Source organism: Serinus canaria, chromosome Z (assembly GCF_022539315.1).
Source record: "Serinus canaria isolate serCan28SL12 chromosome Z, serCan2020, whole genome shotgun sequence".
Taxonomy (NCBI): Eukaryota; Metazoa; Chordata; class Aves; order Passeriformes; family Fringillidae; genus Serinus; species Serinus canaria.
Genome location: NC_066343.1, coordinates 19,557,874 through 19,581,493, shown reverse-complemented (window position 1 = coordinate 19,581,493; position 23,620 = coordinate 19,557,874). Strand labels below are relative to the sequence as shown.

At 39.2% G+C, this 23,620-nt stretch overlaps 1 protein-coding gene across 5 annotated transcripts in view; it reads left to right on the top strand.

Annotated features, from left to right (window-relative positions):
• Nucleotides 1-1,094: 1,094 nt before the first annotated feature.
• Nucleotides 1,095-23,620, top strand: part of GRAMD2B (GRAM domain containing 2B) — a 42,002-nt gene continuing 19,476 nt past the window's right edge. For 3 of the 5 annotated variants that reach the window (XM_050987009.1, XM_050987008.1, XM_018921194.3), the window contains exon 1: nucleotides 1,095-1,292. In XM_050987009.1, the coding sequence (XP_050842966.1) occupies nucleotides 1,168-1,292 (125 nt within the window). In that variant the 5' untranslated portion in view covers nucleotides 1,095-1,167. Of the gene's footprint in view, nucleotides 1,293-12,727; nucleotides 12,879-19,091; nucleotides 19,650-23,620 lie in introns of those variants that run through there. The other 2 variants (XM_030237155.2, XM_018921196.3) reach the window with 2 other exon arrangements.

Genomic DNA, 23,620 nt, shown 5'->3' with positions numbered 1-23,620 from the left:
AGCAGCTGTTTAATCTTTACCTTCCTTAGCTATTATGCTAATCACGTATTTTAACACTCTCTCACACATTCATAGATTTCATTACAATTTGCTTAATACTGATCACAAGCAAATTTTCTATTAAAAAAAAGTCTAGGTATTTAGTTATGCAAAGAAACAAGAAACAAAATATATTAAAAGAGAGAAAAAGACAGTAGTTTGATTAGATGTCTTTGCATTTACAAATAAATCTTGCGAATAGTCAAAATGGATTTGTACTGTTTCACAAGCTGTTTATAGATGCTGACAACATTACAGAGTGTATTACATTAAACATCTTTGGTCAGTCTCATTGACAAAACTCCATTACCATGCAGGTCCAAGATGAAGTTTAACAGAATTTCTAAATGCTTTGAATGTTAAATCAGTACTATAAGATGATTTGCAATATAAAGATTTCTGATTATTTCATTCCTTAACCGAATCATTATAGTAATCTTCAACAAACAGAAAACCATGTAAGTTTGCAGTTAATGTTTGCCAGTTTATGGAAAAACTGGTTAGACAAACTGATTTTGTCCAGCTGGGTTCCTGTGCATTGAGAATTAAATGACTACCTGAATTTAAATTGAACTGCAAAGATTTGACTTTTATAGCACCTACACGCACACATGTGAACTTGTCACTGGAGAAGTGCAATATAATAATTTTGGCATGTTCACAACAGGTGGATGTAGTCACTTCTTGAACATATACAAATTTGTTATTCAAACTTGGACACTTAGAGATCACAAAGTGAAATAGATCACAAAGTAGAATTTATGACAGAACATGTTTCAGCTTTAGGTACAAACCTGAAAACAAAACATAATATATTTGAAATACAGTACATGTTTTACACTCCTCAATTCATCCAAACGAGTTATTGTTATTTATAATGAAATTTCAAAGACACAGTTCACCTAGATTTGATAATCTTTGTTCTCAAGTAAACTTCTGAAGTGCTGCAGATAAAAAAGAAAACTCCCTTATGATGTCACAACACTATGTTACTCATTAACTGATTTTTAAACCTAGTTTGAGCTGGAGTCACACCAAGACAGCACTTCCTACAGCAGAGAAAGGCTGTGTGTTTCACGGATAGCTCCAGAATTGAACTTACTTAAGTCTGCAGTTAGCTCCATTAAAATGCTGAAAAAAGGAAGCTCCTTAGAGGACTCAGTTTTTCTTTCTGAAAGTCAGAACAGCTTCCGAAAATCAAGTAATGACACCCCAGCCAGTCCTGCGGAGAGTGTTGGATCAGTATTTATAAGGTAAATCCCAATATAATTGAATATTTTGCATGTGCTCGATGATGGGGGAAGAGGGCAAAAACACAGGAGGGCACTGGGACAAGCGCACTAACAAAAATACCTAGATAAGGAAGCCTAATATGTAAAGGAAATGCACACAGAGGTAGTAATTTCATGTATGCTACTGATTGCACTGGGAAGGGGAGCACCACTGTAAAGGAGAAACTTGTAATGGAGGACAGAAGGGTACTTTTTTTTCTTCTTCCTTATCTATTGACACTCAAATAGGACTTTGAATGTGTATAACACTATATACTAACAAAATTCAAGTTTTAAAGTGGCCTCTATGGGGTCAAATACCTACTATATTTGATCTCTGTACAAAACAAATGCAAATTTTGTTAGATTGGGGAGTTTAACAAAATATTTTCATGTGTGTTTTGGCCTAAAGGAACTTCATAATGTTTATTAAACTAATTTTCAAGAAAAGCTCCACCTTATTCACAAAAAATATTCAAGGAAGTAGAAAACTTGCTGAATGAATACTGGTAAAGGGTTTCCTGATAAAACATTGCAAAAAAAAAAAAAAAATAGGGGAAAATATGCTTTCTTACTTTGGAAGGGTGGATTTATTGAATTGCAAATTCCCTCTATGGTGGAATTCATTGCAACGCAGAGTTCTGGATAAATCATGCACATTTTAGACAGCACAAAAAAAATGAGGGAAGGCAACATCAGAGGGCTGCTGGCACTTAGTGTTTATCCTTCATAATCTACTGCAGGAGCAAGACAAGCAAACACCCACAGTACTTATGTTAACCCATCATGAATAAAATAGCTTAAGAAGCTATTCAAAATACCATTAGACATTTATTGGTTCTTCATCTGCTTGAAAATTCTTTGCCAAGGGTTGGTCTTTAATTGTGCATGGTGCCAAACAACCCTGAAGAGTCATTTGGAACCTCTACATAGTCTTTGTGTGGCTGAATTACATTTCTTTGTGGCTGTGCACAAATTCTTTATATGGGATGACAGATCTTATCACTAATTGGGTCACTACTATAAAAGAGCCTGTTGGCCTAATTTTTCTCTTTTGAAATATTATTAGGGCTTTTTAATACTATACCTGCATATCATCCTTTCTTCCAACTCAAATGTCAGAGAGATAATGTCCAATAGTTTGAACAGATAATAGAGAATCAGAAATTTTAAGTTTTAATTAGAGATTTCAAAAACTCTTATCTAGAACTGATCACTTTGAGCTTGTTTAAAAAAAAATTCACATGATTTTTCATATGCCTCTTGATCTCATTTTCTAATTAGGCATGGGACATAAGTAACATACAGAGGTATTCAGAGGGTGACAACACAAACATGATTTTTACTGACTTCCCAATTTGGACAATATAAATTCTGTCCTCCTTTCTGTGTCCTGTCCAGAACACTGGGCAGACAGATCTACCTACTTTTTTATTTACCATTAAATAACCAGTACACAAAAAGCTGCCATAAATGCTCTGGGGGCAATGTGACCAGACCTTACAAAGAACAGGGCCTTTACCCCAGATTTCTCAACAATCAACCTGCCTGCCAAGTATTGAGTGGTAGGAGCAGACCTTCTAGAAAACCAGTTTACTCAGTTGCTGGTTCAGTAAGGATAATGTGATTATAAAACCCTGCTGTGAAACCATACCTCTATCAATAGCAAAGATGGAGTAGCAGGCTGCAAATACTAGACAATCTTATAAGGAGGATGCACAATAGCACACAATGAACTAGATGGACTGAGCTCTCACCAAACGTGCTTTTCATGTCTTTGTCACAGTCATGACACATTTATTGAAAATGACCCACATGAAAAATCACAGAAAATGCTTTTGGAAAAAGTAAATGCATTTTTAGGAACTATTTTCATACAGTCTTATTTATCTGGAGCGTATTTTCTATATATGATTCACCCACAGAGAAAATTTACTACAGTAATGATCCTTCTTGGTCATTTTAATTATTCATGCCTGAGGAGAAAAACTGACTATACGCCTAAGTTTTTGTATACATCTGTTTTCACCTACTGTAATTGGCATGTGGATGAGCATGAATTTGGCAGAAACCAGGGAGTTATTAACATTTCATAAAGGGAAGCTCACAGTTTATCGCCATGGCAGCATGTTGTTCCTGACATATGGAGCAAAACTGATTTCAGAGGGAAATTATACCTCTGGAGCTAAAGCTGAGGTTTCAGCCACACCTTATCGATCAGAAATTTGTATTGATAAAAGTGCTGGCCACTTGTCTTTGCAGCATTTTATCAGCATGAATGTACAGAGTTGTTCTGACATCAGAACAAAATATGGGCTAAAAAAACAGAGATCTCAAGCTCCCATTTGGAGCCAATCCCTATAATATGAGTCAAAACCCTGTATCCACTTCTCCTAAAATTTAAGAAAATCTTAAGGCTTTTGGTTTTGAATAATCCCCTGAGTGACTCTAGAAAAAAAACCCCAAACACATTGAACACAAGAAAATTAGTTTTTTCAGCAATTTAGACCACCAGTTCTGTGAATGTCATAACACTATGTAAGTTTACCCCAATCTTAGCAAAAATCACATTGCAGGTTATATATTAAATGCTTTAAAAGTAAATCAGCATTTGTCAGTAACATTGATATTAGGTGAGAGTTATAAACATTTTTTTAAATACAAAACAATGTTTTTAAAATTACAGAACATTGAGAGGTTTGTTTTCTAAATATCTTATCAAAATGGAAATCAAAAGGGTTTTCGACTCCAGTCCTGACATGGCAGCTCATTTGGTGCACTACAATACACAAATACAGTAAATAAAGCACTCACATTTTGCATCTGTGATCTGGCATTAATATTTATCTATCTTTTGCTAACAACAAAATAACAGAAAAACTCCTGAACAACCACTAACATAAACTTTAAAGATGCTTTTGTTACAGACAGGTTTTTGTTTGGACACAAAAGGAACCCTTCATCCAGATTTCCTCTATGAAGATTTTTTGACAGAAAGCTTTTTCAAAGGAAATTCTGCATTGAAATTATATCCCTCAGAATTTTCCAGTGTACCGCTGTAAGACTGAGGCTTAGCTCAGACAAATATAAGAAGTCATGTTAAAAGGATAGGCACATACCACCTTCAAAAAGGTGTGCTGTTTGTATAGCTCAGTTATGAGCACCTGAAACACTGGCAACCACCTGACTGCTCAATGGCTTGTATCTGGGCTTTGGCATTCATCCTTACTGGCCTGAATATGAAGACATATTTACACTTGTTTTGGTTTCTTTTTCCCCCAGAGTAACATGATTATATTACTAGCTCTAAATGAGACAAAACAGTAACTGTATAAGCACAGTCAACTAGCTTATTATTCACAACCCTATCTGATGTAAAGACTGTGAGAAAACTGATAGTATGATTAATTCTTTCACATTATCTTGTGTTTCTCACTTTAACCTTCCTCTTCTAAAGGTAAGGACAAAGCTTTCCTAAGCTTCTGGAAAGTCTGAGCACTCTATTTTCTTGTGGAAGATTCAATTTATCCTCAAACAAGACAGTTTTCATTTTTTTACATACTTAATGGACCATACTGCTGCACTTCAGAGACTGCAAGATGACTAAAGTTTTTTTCAATAAAATGATCATCATATTTACACATATCATGAACGTTTGCATGCACTTGGGCATATGTGGTTCCAAACAGGACCCACACGTATTCATTTACGACACATAGATTGAGTAATTAAATACATCTTATTCATTAGATATACATCATCTGTGTGTATTTAATGAATAATAACATACAGCTGTAGCTGGATTGAAATTTTTGTCCAAGTCATTTCTATACAGAGAGACTTGGATATTGTCCAGGATTTCCTTGGACATTTATAATCAGAGGATGACAAACCAAGCTAATGTGACCCACCAGAGTAGAACAAGCAATACTTACATTTATCTTTTTTAGCACAGCTGGACAATATACTAAATGAGAACATATATCTCTTTTATTAAAAATGGAAATATCTTTTTTAAATTATAAATGGAGAAAGTGGAGTTCACTGCCATGAGATTTCAAATAATCATTTTAAATGACAAGATCTAGACATCACAGTATTCTAATATGTTAGCATTGACATTTATGAAGCATCCAGGCCAACATACTGCATGAAAACATGCCACAACTGCTCTTTTTTTTTTTTAATCATGAGCTAAGAGGAGACAGTGATGCGTTTTTCAGCAAAATGCCAACTGGCTGAGTGCTTTCTCACAGCTGGCAAAACCAAACTGTTAACACGTCGCAAGGTTGCTTTTTCCAGTACGTAAGAAAGTTGCCACAAACAATTTGGAGTGAGATGAACATTCTTTTATGTCAACATTTGTACTGTGATTTTCCATTAACCCTCCATCCCATACTGTTCTTTTGATCACCAATGGCATGGTAAGACACAGTGGTGAGGCTCACAGCATGTAGTGTGTCTTCTGTGACTCTACAGGGGTCATTTTAAAGGTCATTGGTCCTAAAACGGCAGAAAATGTGCTGACGAGTACCTGTGCAATATGTTATAAGCTCACTGAGGGGTGGGCTGACACCAGATTACTGATTCCCCAGGAGTTTTGGGTGGCAGTCTCTCCCCTTTGTCCTGCTAGGTGTTACAGCAGGAGGGTCTTGTTCACCCAACTGTTTCAAAATGGAGCCCCAAGGAACAGCCCTGGCATGCTCCACCATTTGTGATAAGCTCTCCAACTAGCTTTCAGCCCTGCTTACTTAATTTGCCCCATGCACTACCCAGTCCAAAGGGGGGTTCAACCAATACAGTAATCCAGGCTACATTCAACAAAAAACAGGAAGAGATAGTCAGATAAGACTTCCAGTAAACAGCTCAGAAGAAAAATATTACCTGATATGGGTATCTATAAAGTAATCTCAAGCTTGTAAAAGCAAATAAATTATTAAATTCTTAATCCAGGTAAGGAACAAGACTCAACTGGCCAAAACTTCTTTTCACTTATTACAAAATGGCACTATTCACTGGGTTCTAGCCCTAGTTATCTTCCACAGACTATTTTGGACCTTTGCTCCACCTATTTTGAGCATACTTCATGTATGCTGAGTAACTTGAACACTGTTTTTGAACATTCCTGCTTGAGTCAGGAGTTTCATCAACACCAGCTCAGATAAGGTATGGCTTTGTCTAGCTGGGTCTTGTACCCTCCAGAGAGAGTCTGTAGCCTCTCTGGGCAACTTCTTCCAATGCTGCACCACCTTTTTAGTCCAGTTGTTTTGTAGTTTTTTGTAGTGTGTATCTCACAAGCTGGCTTCTCTCTGATTTGTGGATGATTTGTGTAAATTCTAGAAATTAGAATTTTTTTTCCCTGTTTCAACATCTTTCCAAATTAGTTTGTGTCTCATATTTTCAGAGTTCCTATTTCTATAGTATCTAACATAAGACCCCTTTACTATCACCTTTCAACTATAAGGACTTACCAGGTCTTCCAATACTTAATGCAAAACATTTGCATAGCTTTCACAGAATCCTTCCAATGCAGAACATCATAAAGAAAACTGAAGACAAAACATATACAATGACCTATTAGGCAAAAGTACTTGTATTCAGGAACTATTGAGGCTGTAGCTCTTAATACATTTTTACACCTGCAAAGACATACAGAAGAACTTTCTACTGAAGAGAAATGTGCTCAAAGCACACAGAATGCATTTAACCACTTTATTAATTTTCTGCTTTGTTTTGTTCCAAGGAAGTTTCCTCCCATTCAGGCATGCTGATACTTTCCAGATAAACTGAAAAATACTTTATGAACAGCCACAATGACTGCGCTGAAATAAACCTTGTTGATTAAGACAACCTCTATTGTTGTCTATTTCCAGCTAGATTGCCTTTTTCCTCACTTAACAGCAATGTCCTAGCCATGAATCTCTAGGCATGGGTAGCAGTTCCACTGCTTTTTGCACTGATCTCTCTGGTGTGTCTCATTAGGCTCTTTTACTGTTTCTTGCTTCATGTCCTTCAAGATATGATTCATAACTATTCTGATAAATTGAGAAAACAGATTGGAAAGAAAAAAAAACAAAAAAGAGCAAAATGGACAAAGGATATCTAGATGGTCATACTTAATCAAGTCTTACAATTTGCTGCCAATGTACTTGAGAACAGCGTCTCCGCTGACGTTTATAAAAGCACTATTAAGTCATAGTGCTTGAATACTAAACCTGAGCCAGCCTCACCTGTTGTGAAACACAAACACCTTTCCACAAAATATGACCAGTGGTGCTGTGTATAGGAAAGATAAAGTAATCTTTTAAACTCCTCTTTATAAAACCTTTAGAAAACTACTGGTGTTGGGTCTGGGGGATCACACTTCAGAAATTATCTGAACCTACAAGAGGCAGTTCATAGAAAGAAAAGAAAAAGAAAGAAAAAAAAGAAATCCAAAGCCACAATTTATATGTTTTATCTGAGTCTAAAGATAAAATTAAAATGAGAAGAAACAATAGACAGGTTTTCACTGTTCTTCATATTTCATAAATTAAGAAGCAATGGCTTTAGATTTCAGCAACAATGATTCAAGACCACGTTGTGGATTGAGGACATCCCCTGGATGATAGCAAACACTGGAATTGGTGGCCTGGGCACACTTAGGATTTTTAAGAACAACTTATACAGGAGTCTTGCAAGGAGTGACACAGGAATAGCAGACCTGAACTTAACTCAGGACAGGAAATTAACTCAGTAACTCAGTAAGTCTCTCCCCATTCTGCTTTTCTGTGATTTCATATGTATGTTAAATCTTTTTATTTTGCAATGAAAGTTTTTCCTACTCTTCCATCCCTAATCTTTTATCCTTTGCTGTGTTACATATAATGTTGAAGGTACTAATTACTGAAAACCCTGGATCCCCTCTAAGGTTTAATATACTCTTCAGAGCAGGAACATGTGAATTTTAGTCTATACAGCATCACCAGTACTGCATGCACTGAAAAGCAATCACAAACTTTACAGTACACTACTTTCTCTCCCAAATCTGCCCTTCAGCACACTTAGAGAAAAACACAGATTTTCTCATGAGTCTGTTGGTGACAGCTTGATCTTCAAATACTTGCTTTACTGTATCTGTACATATGAGCAATTATCACATTACAGTAAAAGGTCCTCTGTGCTTTTTCTTTTTATGTAAGACTTGATCATAATAAAAACATACAGTTCTCGAGCATATTCCACTCACAAGAGCAGTTGCACATTTGCTTCTTTAATATAAGGTACTCCTCCCAAAATATTCCTGAGAATCCTGGTATTCAGAGCTTCTTTTTCAAATCCTAACAAAACCCCCACAAGCTATAGTCCTGGTTCACTACTACTACTACTACTACTACTACTACTACTACACTACTTCACTACTACTCCTGGTTCACTCCTACTACTTCCACTGTCATTATCAGATAAGAGCAAACTGGACTAAGGACACATCTATCACCAGTCTGCCAGAACAAAGTCTCTGACAAGAGTTAAGATATCATTACATGGAAGAAATAACTAAGCAAGGAGTCCTTTTTTTATTGTCGAGGCTTTAGGCATCGATTTATTTTAATGTAAGTTTCTTCTGCACTAAATGACAGATTTATTTTAATCAGAGAGCTGTGCACACCTTGAGAATGGAGCCAGATGAAACCACAAGAGAGCAAGAGAGACTGAGTTCCAGGACCAAGCAGCTCCTTTCTAGATCTTGCACCACTGAGGTGAAGACCGGAACTTCTGGCAATGAATGAACAGAATAGTCAGTGGCAGTGTTCATCTCCTAAAGAGGTGGTTACACCTGACAGACTGAAAATCTCAGCACTCAAAAGAAAACAAATTTTATTTATGCAAATATCTAGAAGTCACATTCTCACCTACTAAAACCAGCATTTCTGCTGAACTACATACAGTTCCACAGGAATTATTTAACAACAAGTCTGCCTCAAAATTAGGACTAAATTAGAAAATACATTTTTAGTGCAATGAGAAGCCTCCAAAAACAGGATAAGGGATAGGCAGTCACTTTTCCTACTGATTCCAATCCTCCTGTGCATGCCTTGTTAGTGCACACTTACACGATACCCAGGGTACTTAAAACCTCACACAGATTTCTGCACCCAAGAAAAGGGGCTGAACAGATACATGATGCCTTCCCCAGCCCTTTCAGTGCCAGCTCTATTCATCGTCCAGGCAGCTGAAATGGCTCCTATTCTGTTATTTTTGGATAAACAAAATGCTGTTATATTGCCACAGGTTGTGTTTGGTGTTAGGAGGTGGGAGAGGCTCTGCAAAGCAGTGCCAAGTGCACTCAGGGGCTCCACAAGGAATAAGAACAACAATCAATGTTTCACATGTACAGGGCCTAACAGGCTGAATAACCTCCCTTGTAAATCAAACCTCATTTCTTTTCCACATGTGCCTTGACATTTATGTTAAATACTACATGAACATTAGTTAATGGTCTCCCAGAAATGCAGCCATTTTAAATGTCTTCCATTCTATACACCTTAGCACATAGTCTTTAAATTTTCCCATACTGGAGCCAATTAAACGCACACGGTCTAGCAAAAATCATACAGCAGTCTCACATTTTTTGCAGGATCTCTGTGCCCAAGCAGCTATGGCAGTCTTGAGGCATTTCACCATTAACACCTCTTTTCTAGCACTTATTTCCTGAAAGTATTGCAAAATACCTAAAACTTTTTTCTTGTGTCTCCTAAAGACTAAATATTCAAAGGTGATTAATTTGCTTCATACACTTTTCAATCTGAAATGTACATTAGTATCTATCTCCTATACAGATATTCACTAAAAGAAACCTCTCTACTGTACATATTCTCCCTTTAGCTCATGTGAATAGTCAGCTGTTAGGAAGTTATTCTATTATTAATTTTATTAAACATGAAAATAGACCTTTGCCTAGACATGTTACTTTGAACTCTCATCCCAGGATTTTCTCTCCTTTGATTGTGTACTTACAACCACAGAGCCCCGTTAAGCTTTATTAAAACATAATTCCACCAAACTGAAACCTAACTTACTTAACCAAGTAGTGAAGACATTTTTCATAGTTAGTGCCTGCCATGCAAAATGACTAGTGCCAAGTGCTGATAAATCTAACCTTCCTGAGGGCACTTAAATTGCCCCACAGCTCTGCCAGCACAGGCCCAAGGAAGGCCAGGGGTAAGCCAGCTTGCTGGTTTTTTACTGCATTAGATCATTTTGTCAGAGTTAGTAGAAAGGAGACAAGGGCAAGGCCCATCTGGAATAAAATTTGAATAAAGATGTCAAAAACAAGAAGAAGAATGTCTTTAAAATACATCAATAACAAAAGGAAAAGTGAGATGCAAAGAAGGCAAAGCTACGGAATGCCATCTTTCCATTGGTCTTGAAGACCAGCCCTCAGGAATCTCTGACCCAGGAGATCTCAGTATAGGAATGCTGGAACCAAGACTTTTCCTTGGTCAAGAAGGATGGGGTTAGAGAATACCTAGGCAAATTCGACATACACAAGTCCATGGTCTTGACATTCCCAAAAGTGCTGAGAGAGCTGATGGACATTATAGTTATGCTCCTTATGTTCATCTTTGAAAGGAAATGGAGATCAGGACTAGTGCCTGTGGACTGAAGGAAGCAAATGTCACCCCAGTCTTCAAACAGGACAGGAAGGAGGATGCAGGGAACTATCAGCCAGTTAGGGAAGAAAAGGAGTACTCAGCATGGATTCATTAAAGGCAAATCACGCGGACCAATCTGATTGCCTTCCACAATGAAACAACTACCTGGATGGATGAGAGGAGAGCAGCAGATCTTGTCTACTTCAACTTCAAGGCTTTTGACACTGTAACAGGCAAACTCAGGAAGAGTGGACTGAATAGGAGGACAGGGATTGAGAACTGGCTGAACAGCAGATCCCAGAGACATAATCAGTGGCACAGGCTCTAGTTGGAGGCCTGTCTCTGGTGGTGTCTCTCAAGGTTCAATGCTGGGCCCAATCTTGTTTAAATCCATCAGTGACTTGGGTAAAGGGGCAGAGGCCTCCTCAGCACTTTCAACACAAAGCTGGGAGGAGCGGCCGATAGCCCAGAGGGCTGTGCAGCCCTTCAGAAGGACCTCAGCAGCCTGGAGAGATGGGCACTGAGGAACCTCCTCAGTCAGCAAAGGCAAGTGCAGGGTCCTGCACCTGGGGAAAAATAATTCAGTGCAGCAGCACAGGTTGGAGGCTGACCTGCTGGGAAGCAGCTCTGAGGAGAAGGACCTGGGAGCCCTTGTGGACAACAAGCTCTTCAGAGCCAGCAGTGAGTCCTTGAAGCCAAGCAGGCTGATGGTATCTGGGCTGCATTAAGAGGAGCAGCGCCAGCAGGTTGGAGGATGTGATCCTCCTCCTCCTCTATTTGGCCCTGGTGAGGCATCACCTGGAGTGCTCTGTCCAGCACAGGGCTCCTCAATACAAGACTAGGAACTCCTGAAGATGTTCAGCAGGAAGGATCAGGAGTCTGGAGCATCTCTCTCATCTGAGGAAAGGCTGAGGGAGTTGGCACCTTCAGACTCAAGAAAGTACAACTGAGTGAGGACCTCATCAATGCCAAGGGGACAGAGTCAGGCTCTTTTCAGCGGCGCCCAACAATAGGAAAGGCAGTGGGCAGAAACTGATGTAAAGGAAGTTCCACTTGAACATGAGGAAGAATTTTTTTCTCTGCAGGTGACCACACACTGGAACAGGTTGCCCAAAGAGGTTGTGGAGTCTCCCTTGCTGGAACAGTCGGGACAAAATCCTGTGCCATATACTCTTGGATAATCCTGCCTGAGAATTGCTGGACCCACTGGTCCCTTCCAACATTACCTATTCTGTGGTTTTGTGATTTTTCTGTGCAAAGCAGCGTGGGGTGCTGCTGTTGAGAAAGGAAGCATAACCATCTACTTGTCTCCTCAAGATGTAAAGCCACAGATGGAAATACCAGCTAATCATTTCAGAAGTTCACCTTAGTAGAGCAGTCCTGAGCCCAGTATCAATATCTGGACTACTGCCTGCTTCCACGAGTCACCGGGGAAGCGCGCTGACAGAAAACAGGGCCCCGGCCACCGCCGGGACTGCGTCTGTGTCAAACCGCGTATCACCCGTACCCCCGTATAAAACATTAAGGATGGCTTTTGTTGGAGCCGGCGTCTCACGCGACAGCGTCCCGACTGAATAATTTAAAGCTCCTAAGGGATCGGCCTCACGAAGAGCGAGGCGCCGCATCCCCCCACAAGCTCCGCGGCGCGGACGGCGCCGGGTCCGGCCGGGCGGGCTCAACCGGTTTGTGGCGGCTCCGGCTCCTGCCGGCCCGAGTGGAGGCGGCGGGTCCGCCCCGGGGCGGGGCGGCGAGGGCGGAGCGGGCAGCCCGGCGCAGCCCGGCCCTGCCCGCCGGTGCCGGAGTGCCTTGCGGCGGCGGGGCGAGTCGTGCTGCCCGTGCCGATGGTGCTCATGACCGAGCCGCGGTGCGATGTGGAGGAGCCGAGGGCAGTGCGGGCCGCCGGCCGGCGGGAGAGCAGGGGCACTCCGCGGCTGTGAGTAGTGCCCGCGCCGGGAGAGGGGCTCCGCGCGGGGCTGTGCCCGGGCCAAGCGCCGGGGCCGCGGGGAGCTGCGGGCGGGGGCGGCGGGGGAGCCCCCGAGCGCCGGGGCCGCGCTGTGGGGGCGTCGGCCTGGAAGTTCCCGGGGAAGAGTCCCCAGGGCGGCTCCGCCTCCTGGCTTAAATTGAGCGCGAACACCCCCGCTTAGGCAAGACCCGCGCTCGAGTTCAGCGTTGAGATCCGAAGTTACAGTTTAAAGAGCAAGGCGTATAAATACTGCCTCTAGTAGTTTCACCCAACAGCCTGAGAATCTTTTTAAGTCGTGGCACTTAAATACAGTAATTGTGCTTTATCGCTTATGTTAAAGTGCACGGGCTCCTGTGAGCTTCCTGTGATCCTTTCCTCTGGGTGCGAGGAAAACCCCGAACTTTGTCGAAAGTTCGCAAAGTCTGATACAGGCAAGAGACATTAAAATGGGAGTTCATTCTGATGTCACAGAAAGCGGAGGATGTCCCTTCTCAGGAGGAGGATGGTGGTCGCCTGCCGGTCCTGGCACGGTTCCCTGCGGGGCCATACCCATATTCACGCTTCTGCTTTTTAACCTGAGAAGTACTGTAAAAATTAGGCAGGTGAAGAGATCGGAAATATTCTTCATGAGGAAGAGGAGGCCCTGCGGGCCGGTAAAGGCTGTTTGGACTAACTGACTGAAGGTAGGGAATTCAGAGGGGTGGGAGAACTCCCCTGAGGCTGCTGACCTTCCAGGCCTGGGATGACTGGGGACATCCAGAGTTAAATCTCGTTCCTGCATTGGTCTCTTGCTTTCTGCAGAGATCTCAAGTTGCTTAGGTGCTTGTGAGCCATGGCAATGACCATCACATGAAAATGTTGCTGAAATGAAGCAGCTGTCTGTTTCCTTACCAGGCTCCCATTTCACATGGGTCTTGGCAGTTCCAAGGACAGTTTTTGAGAAGTTAAGCATCTGTGAAACTAGAAACTAAAACATGTGGAGCTTTCTCATCAAAAGAAATTAATAAGAGTTAACTTTCTCCTAAACTGGGATTCCTCTCCCAAAGAATGTTTCTTCACAAATATTTAACCTTAAACAGCTTCCAGGAGAAAGAGCTAGCTGCTGGTAACTTATTTGCCTTTCTCTTGAAAGAAATTCCGAAAAAGTCTGTGTTGGTTTTTGGGTTTTTTCCCCCAGCTGTTGTATGCACGATGTCTAAGCAGGTGTATTCCTAAACTATGTATCGCAGTGAAATCTGTTGCCAGAAATAACCTGCTTATTAAAGAGCACTGGGAATCAAAGTGTCTTCTAAGTGTCCTTTATCCTGTATGGTGTAATCACATAGTGACTTCACACTACAAATGAAACATAATTCCCAGACCTTCTCTAGAGCCTTCTGGCTTCAAGCCTTGGATCCTGATCCTTGCACAGAATTATGCCAGTGAACCTGATGAAATTTTTCAGGTATGCAAGATCTGTATCTGATTTTTCTCTTGAAAACAGAACTAGGAGTCCAAGATAGTATATGGAGAGCTTGATCTCAGAGGTATTGAACATGCGCAGGTAACTGACAATCTGTTTTGCCCCCAGGTGTTTAGTCTTCAGTCCTTCATCAGTTAACAGTTTTAGAAGCAAGTTCAGTCTTAGCCAGTGTGATAAACAGAGAAGTCTTTCTCACTATGACTCTCTAGCTTTTTTTAGCTACCAATTTTTGCTTCAGTAGGTGCCATGCAGGGAAGAGCTAGGTGGTCTGTTACACTTTAAGATACAGTGTTCAGCAATAGTAGCCTGACAGCAGGAGTGTGAAAAGACGGGGAGAGAAAAAAAAAAAAAACTTGAAAAGGTTGTCTTAAACTAGAAAATTGTTGAAACATTTGCTTTTGGAAACAAAGTTGAAATTTTTTTTCCAGCCCCATTTTACTGAGAAACTTGACTGAGAAACTCTTGTGTTCATTTGATTGGGAGTTAACCTCACAAGCCATGTATCTTTGGTTTGACTAATGTGAAGTTACAGGGATGATTGTTCAGCTCAAGAACAGAAGCGTGGCTTTAATTCAGCCAGAAAAGAGATTGCTAGAAGTTGAGTTGTTGAAGGTTTGGTATTAGAAGATGTTGTACATAAGCGTATGTGGATTTGGTGTAGTTTCATTCCCCTAATGTACTTCTAGGGAACAATATGCAACTAACAGAGCTCATGATGACCTCTATTTGAAAAAAATATTAGCAGGGTTATAGAGGTTTATGTAATCTTTAGTGTTTTCCAAAGCTCAGCAGGGAGAGAGATTCATGTGTGTAAAGAGATTTGTGTGTATACAGTAACCTGTACTTCCTGGAGGTATGCTTACAATGTTGTTCAGTTTAGAGATGAACTGCCTAGCTTAATATGCTGCTGGTGCCATAAAGACTCCCTGGGGGATAGGTGCATCTGAAGGACTGAAGCTGTAAAAGTTCTTTTGGTTTTTGGGGTTTTTTTTTCAGGGTTTTTTTGGATTAGTTTTTCTAAAGTGTTTCAAGATTAGAAACTTCAAAGTTTGTATTTATCCAACCGTGATTCAGAAGAGTTAAGTACTTTCATACTGATTCAGAAAATGGGCTGTTCTGGCATTTTTAGTGATACTTATATATTTGCAAAGTTTCCAGAAGAGCTCTGTGAATTGTAATCCCAGAAATAACACTATGTGGAAGATGGGCACTGTTATTATGCAGACCCAAAATAGTGGTGTGCCAAAAGTTTGTCATTATGTGGGGCTCCTTCCAAGCAAATAAAAAATTTGTGGACAGGAAAAACCTTTCAAGTGGAGCTGCCTAACCATTACCTCCTGATGTGGCCTTGGACCAAAAAGGAGATAACCCTTGCACTGTGTTAGAGAATACTTATTTTTTTGACTGGGAAGTGGGGTGTGTTTTATTTGTGGTGGCACTGGACCTCCGGTAGAAACTGTCAGCCTTACTTCGGGGATAGCAGGTGGAACTGATGTTAGAAAATTGAGCATTGAAAGTAAGAGGGTGGCACATTAAGGAGAAATAGCAGAGGAGTAATAGCAAGTAGTTCTCATGTTTTGTTAGCATCCCTCTGCTTTTATCCATGCTTACTTCTGATGAAGTCCATGTATCACTTTCTGGTGCCACCGGTAATATTTGTTCTCGTATGATTCAATCTGTCTGTATAAGTGTAATGTGATGGATTACAGTATGGCATGGTTCTGCTAACATTAAGTGGCACATTCTGTCCCGTTATGGTTTACAGAATCAGGTAATGTCTGCTTACTTGAGTGTAACTTAAAGAAATGAAGGGACTGGGATTTAAAAATCTGAAATATGTGGAAAGTTTTAAATTTTTTTTTTCTTTTTAGCAAAAATGCATTGCAGGTACTGGGCAAAATATGCTACTGCAAGCAGTGGAAAATGCTTGCAAGCAAATTAGGTACTTCTGGGCAGGGAGAATGTGATTTTTATGGTTTGTTTGTCTGGCATATTATTCTGCCGTAACAGATGTTTCTTAATAACTGTTTATCAGTTGATAAATTAAAACAGAATTAATTGAGTGACTTTGCTTAATCAAAATTCACATTTTTTTTAAAGTCTCCTACTTGAGAAAAACACAAAGTGCAGAGAAAAAAAGGGACTTAAAGTTTTATTTCAACTTTGATCTAGGTTAACTCCTTTCCAGTAGCCAAACTTTTACTGTGGGGTTGGGGTTTTTTTGGGGTTGTGGTGGTTTTTTGGGTTTTTTTTTGTTTCTTTTATTTTTTTTTATTTTGCAAAGAGGAAAAGTATATGTACGTTCAGGGGATGAAAATACTAATGCAAATATCACATTTTTTAATTCTTCCCTATTAGTTCTTCCTTACTTTTATAGCAAAAGTTGTAACGCATGATCTCCAAAGAAGGAGAGGCTTGTAAATGAAACATTTAAATTTATGTGTGTGAAAAGAGTTTTCCAGGTTTGAATGTTTAAACCTTCCTTTGTTCATTATGATGTTTTTTGATCACTTCTGTTTTTTCCCTTCTCCCTGCCATTCCTATGGTGTTCACTTTATGTGCCTGCTTAAGTTATAAAAGCAGATTTTTAAAAATATTTTTTTCCATGTGTAAATGCATGGTATGGATCTGAAGAGTTTTTTCTTTCCACCCAGGTGCCTCATGTGGCTAATGTATTTGCTAGTTATATGCAATGAGAAATTTACTAGTTTTATGCATATGAGAAATGCTTGTCAGGCAACATATAACTACAGCTTTGGGCAGCAGGATTTGTTGTTGGTATTTGACAGGTGATGCATACACATCCCATCACGGTATTGTCTTCTTACTTCCATCTCCATAACTGTTGCAGTCATGTGGTTAGAAATTATGTGCTTATCTAATAAGGCCACTGCTGAGACTAGTGATCTGGATGCTCTGTACATAGCTGTTGCCAAGTCCACCTATATCCTTTCCAATGGATCTTTTCAGACCTGTGTTACTTCAACTAAGCTTCTACTTGGTACTGACTGTCTTTGCCTCTGTCCTTGAAAAATAGCACACTAAGGTTAGGGAGGTTAATAAGCTCCAGAAAGAGTGACAGGAAATAATGTGTAGGCTGCAGATAGACAGCAGACAATTTCAGCAGAACAGAGAACATAGAGGCAGACTGAAGCCTTCACCTCTGTGGACAGAAGAGGGAAACCTAGTTATCTGACTATGAAACAGCAGTTCTGTACATCCCCCATAAAACCAGCCATACCCTGGCATGTCCTGCACATGACTCAGTCTGGCACTCTGGCTATAGTTTCAGTCTGTTTGAGAAAGACAGACACCGAGGTGAGAGATTGTCAGTGTTCTTTTGTAGCTGCTATCTATGCTATACTAGTTCAAGAAGAGCTGCTTAGATTCACTCAACAGCAGCAGAAGTTTATCTTACAAAAGTCCAGTAAATAACGGGTTTATATATATTCCTATTTGGTTTTGAGAAATTTTAAAATGCATGTAAATGTGCTATGGCCAGCATAAGAGCGAGTGTGTTTTGCCGTGGAGGAGAGCTTGTTGCCTGTGGAAAGGCTCAGACTGAAGAAGCAGGCTTTGAGAGCATTCAGACTCAGTGTTGTGGTGACATAGAAAAATAGATAAAAAATGGTGAAAATAGAAAATCCAGTTTTCCTTAGCAGATGTCTGGCCATATGTCACATCTGATCCCAATAAGACTACCTTTTTCCATGACTCTGGAAGGAAAACAGTTCCTTATATTCTGTGTCACAGTCAAAAGCACTGTAGTGACTGGTGTTGGTTAGACCCATTGTTGGGAGCTAGTATTTCCTAGTGTGAAATAGTAGCTTTTGTATTCAATTATCCACATTGTTCTGGTCTATTCCATGAACACATGAGCGGGTCTGTAAGAGTAGTCATAAGTTGAAAAGATAATAATGGGAAATTCAGCATTGTCAGATCCTTGGTGAATGGTTCACTTCTGTCCTTGGTGAAATGCATGATGAAACATCAAAAATATACTCTGGTATTCTTTGAAACTTCTGGTTTTGTCTCCTTGATTAGTTGTGTTTTTAACTAGGAAAGCATGATAAAGCGCACTAGATAGAAGCAAGGAGAAGTTCATTTTCATCTCATTGTTTTTCATTTGGCTTTGTTGTGCACTATTCTTGCTGGGGAGCCTCACAAAAAATGTAAATAAAATATTTAGGAACAAAATCCAGCATACTTTAAACAGGGAAATCTTATAAATGATTTTGGATTATCTTTTATCAATGCCAGTTTTCAAAGACAATGCTTCATTAGAATATCCAGTCCTCCTTCTCTTTGTATATAACCTGTCAGAAGAATAGGGGTTTATTTTCTCATGTACATTGATTAAAACACTTTTTGTGCAGCATAGTGAGTCATTGTTTCTAAACTTACCATAGAACAGAATCTGGTGGTCATGGGTTTCGTGGCAACTTTACTTTTTAACAGCAGAGAATGGAATAAAAGTTTTGATAAGATTATTCCCAGACCTCTGATTTCTAACTGCATTCTTAATAACAGTTGTTAATATAATTGTAGGTGTCTGATTTTTTCTTTTTTCTTTTTTTTTTTTTTTGCATTTTGGTTTTTGGGCTTTTTTAGCGATTTTGGGGTTTTCGTTTTGTTCTGTTTTTTAAGTATTTGAGTCTGATGTAACCACTTAGTTTTTTTCAAAAGCACAATTAATGCTGGAAAACTGGAATCCAATTCTTAGAGTGTGCTGAGGTATGTTTCTCTGGAGTTCCTATTCCAGAAACCAGAGGTGCAGCTTCAGGCAACGAGGCCAAACCTTTATGATTATTCTATTGTGATAAGGCCTTATGTGTAAAGATGCTTTTATTTTTTCAGATAGGTACATATTGTTTCTGCCTTAGTTAAGGAAAAGCTCTGATTGACAGATGTTTATATGGTGGTATCGAACACAGAAATTGTATATAGATGCAGTATTTATCTTTCTAATTGAATTTGTTATTGAAGAATTGGTAGACCTGGAACTTAAGTGCCTTTTTTCTCTTTTTTGCCCCCTGAACAAGTCATAATTAGGATTTTTTTTTCTTTTCCCTTTCTCCTGCTACCTCTGAAAGCTAAAGATAAAACCTGAGTTAAGACTGTACACTGCCTTTACAGTATGAATTGTGATTCTCTTTTTGTCTTTCTTTGGGTTAAAAGATTAGGTAGACTAGAACTAAGGAGATATGAAAACATTTTCTCCTAAAGGATGCAAGCAGATTGAGGAAAGAGAAAAACATATGCTCCTATCCAAAGCAAAGGTAAATGAGTGTATTTTGCGTAATTTTCTTTTTTTTATTCCCCCAGAAATGTGTCTGTAAAAGATTTCTGTTTTGTGCTAGATTTGACTATGCCTATGTTGAGATAAATAGTTGTTGGTCATCTACTGAAACTCTCATGGAAGCTGCATGATGGGAATCTCGTGGAGTTGAGTGAAGATACATATGAAAGGGCTTTTACTTTTTGAAGTAGATATATGAAACGGAAACTCTTGAGAAGACAAGAGAGCTAAATGGCTTGTGCTTTTGTTCTAGTGTTAACTTAGTAAAATATCTTGTTATAGTGTCTCTGGTTTCAGAGCACAGGGAATTCTTCTGTGGTTGTTTTTTTTTTTTTTCTATGGAACTTGATAGCAGTCTGGTTTTGATTAGACAGGGAATACAGACAGTTAATAATAGATGGTATTTAGAGCAGAGAATTTACATACTTGCTAATGACGTCTGCGGTGTCACAGTGATCTTGCTGATGTCCAAGTGGTAAGGCAGTGTGAAACTTGATCTAGTTATTATGTGAAATGTCTATTCAGTTGAGGAGAAAAACCTCACTTTCTTCTTCCTTAACAGTGTTGGAGGGTTTTCTATTCAGTACTAACTCCAAAATTTCATTGACATTTTTAATAAACACATTGCAACACAAACATGAAACTATTCGCAGGAGAGTAATTGTTTTCTAAGAAATAGATGTGGTATAGAACACAGTAAGCATTTCTACAATTAATTAGCTTGATATATAAAATTAGTTTCAGATTTTGAGGAAGTCCTAAACAATTGGTTTCATTTCTCTTTTGATGCCATCTGACATCAAGGTTCCAGCTGCACCTACAGGTGTGCTTCATCCTAGAAATGCCTAGAGAAGCACATGGGGTACGTGCAAGCATGCTCATCCATATGCATGTTTTACACAGTTAATGTGCAGCTGTGTAACTCCATTATGAGGTGTTTGATCTCATGAGAAGACAATTAGCCTGCTCCTTGAACAACCTGAGGAAGTTAAATCTCAGTCTGGTTCATACCTATTCATACTGGCAAACTGACCTTCTCTTGTCATGCAGGGTTTCACATCTTTGCACCATCATTAATGCCTTGCTGCTCTCTGTATTTGGTATAGATACATCTGCTGGCTGTGGATTAACTGTGTATACAAAATATGTACAAAATTGTGCACTTCACAATCAGCTGCTTTCCTACCTTCAGATTTCAGCCTTAAGTACAGGATATGTAATATGGAATTATGCAAATACCAAATAGATACGTTATGTCAATCTAACATCTATTATAGTAGTTAAACAGATTTCGCCCCCTTTGTGATTAGAGTAGTTGTAGCTCGTTTTCTGCCTGTTTTGATAATTTGGGAGTCTTAGTGATAGTCGATGTTTGGTTGTCCATTTGCATGGTAAGAATGGTATGTGGTCTTTAAAGTAGATTGTCGCAACATTTTGAGAAATTGTTTCTGTGACGTGTTATACCACGTAAACAGTGCTGTGTGCCACATAACACAAGCATAGCTGTAGAGCTACAGGAGGCATTTTGCTTCTGAGTGACCAGACTGTGCTGACAACACCTAAATCCTCAATTTGAGTACTATTGATATTTTTTCCAGGGTGGAAAGGACAGCAGGAGAGTTTACAGCGGAAAGGTATTTGCTTCAGTCCAGATATGAAGTAATTGACCTGTGTACAGTATGAATGCAAGCTCATATATATATATATATATATATATATATATATATATATATAAAACACTCCAGAATCTAATTACACATGCAAAAAAGGTTTGTTCAGACTGGTGTAGCATAGAGAAAATATCTAGTAGAATTATGGGCCATCTCTTCTGAAAGAAAACTTCAAGACTTTAGTCCTAGTTAAAGGTAGTTGGAGATGATTGCTTTGCTAGCACATGATAGGCCAAGGAAACTAAGTTCTTAGGAGGAGACCTGGTGACCTGCAGCACAATGAACTTCCAAGCATTGGTGCATTCCATCTTAGCCTCTTATAGTCATCTCTGCTTGAAGCATGTTGCTGGTATGTCTTTTGGATAATGCCTAGATAAATCTCTTCATCCTGCTCCATATTCTCTGCTTTTAAAAACCTGCCAAAGTCTGTCATCTTTATTTGGGATCCTTAAACATTTGGATTCTCTCCCTTTTACTTTAAGTTTTTGTAAAAGTGACACAGTCCTTTACCTGCATAGAATCATGTAAGAGAGTAAGAATAGCTTAAATAACACTATCTCTTAGCATTAGGACTGTTCACACTACTTTGATTCTTTTGTCAAATCCTGTCAGTCTGCCAACAACTACCCAATTAATCAAACAGAACCAAAAGATACAGAATGTCATTGTATTTATGATGGATATTTTCCCATGCGTTTTACCAAGCCTGGTTGTGAATATTTGGGGTGAAATTATTACTATCTTCTTGAGTTGATAATTTGCAGTAACACAGCAATCTAACTGCTGTTGCAAAGTTAATCCTTTTTGTATAACACAAAAAAACTGGAACCAACAGGGCTTCTAAGGTAACATGGTGATCTAATATGTATATTCCATCCCCAGAAGGAACGTTGTGCTGAGTCACATTAAACCCTTGAGAAATATGCTTTGACTCCAGTTTTGCAAACAAATGAAGATAAACCTAACATCTCTGATTATTCAACAGGTCTTTTTTCTTCCTACATAACTGATCTGCAATTTGTGGACTGGCAGACTGGTTTGTCACAACTTATTGTGGTTTCTGAACTTCTAGAGCAGTTACCAGGCAGATCCAGTAGCGTGGGTGTCCTGAGGAAGCTTTTTTGAAGGATTCATGTGGTTGCAGGGAATTGAAGACAATAACCACCATATAGTTCTGGAATTTTGGTCTCTCTTGTATGACTGAGAAGTGTTTGTGTCTGGTTCAGTACTGGAGTTGTCAAAGACTGCAGTTGTTCCTTGAGGTTCACTTTCCAAACTCAGGCTTATTACCACTTCTCCCTCTCATTGTTTTTCTTCAATGCTTCTTACTCAAACTATATTTGAAGGGAACAGAGGAGAAAGTGCTATTTTAGATTAATGTATTTAATCTTTTTTTTTCTTGAAAAATTTACATTAATGTGGTACAGTAATGTGATAACTTACACAGGGAGTCTGAAATTTCAGGTCCTGGTGAAGGTTAATGCCAAACAAGAAAGTTTGAAGTTCAGAGAATTTTATGCAATTCAAGGAACTTGACATCTGTCTGCAACAAAGTTTGGTTTTCCCAGAAACTGTTCAGATCAGAAGAGGTGAAGTTCCTTTAGCTTTTAAAATTTATTGATTAATAATGTATTTCTGAACAACATAAGAATGGGACTTAGCCCACTGCCTTGGTTTATGTATTTCATAGCACTTTCCCTTAAACACAGCTAATGTTTATGTTAACTAACTTAGATGCAATGTATCATCCCACTGAAGTGCAAGACTTGGCTATGAAAATACTCACTATGACAACTGTTCTTTATTTGAAAACTGGAGACAGCTTCTTTTCTTTTAGCTGTTATTTTAATAGGCTTGATGGTAGTACCAAATATATGAGGTTTGGGTTTGGTTTTTTTCATTTCAATGGTCACAAATTTCTTTTGGTTTGCCCTGACATTTGCAAATCCAGGCTTTTTTTTTAAATATGTATCTTCTCCCAACAGTTGTCATGCGAATCACTATTTAAGTGCTCTTAATCTAATTTGTTGTTGTTGTTCCTGACTTTTGTGCTCTTTTTACAAAGTATTTATGAGTACTGACTCACTCATGAGAATGTGAGGAATGCTTTAATTTACTTGTGATGAAGGGAAGGAAAGGGAAAGGGAAGGAGAAGGGAAGGTTCTTCTGATACTTAGAAAACACCTGCTGTGTGGAGCTGTAATTATCAGAAATATGAGGACAAATCCATCTGTAGTTTTTCATTATGTGAAGGAGGCATAAGGACATAGGGTGAAGGATA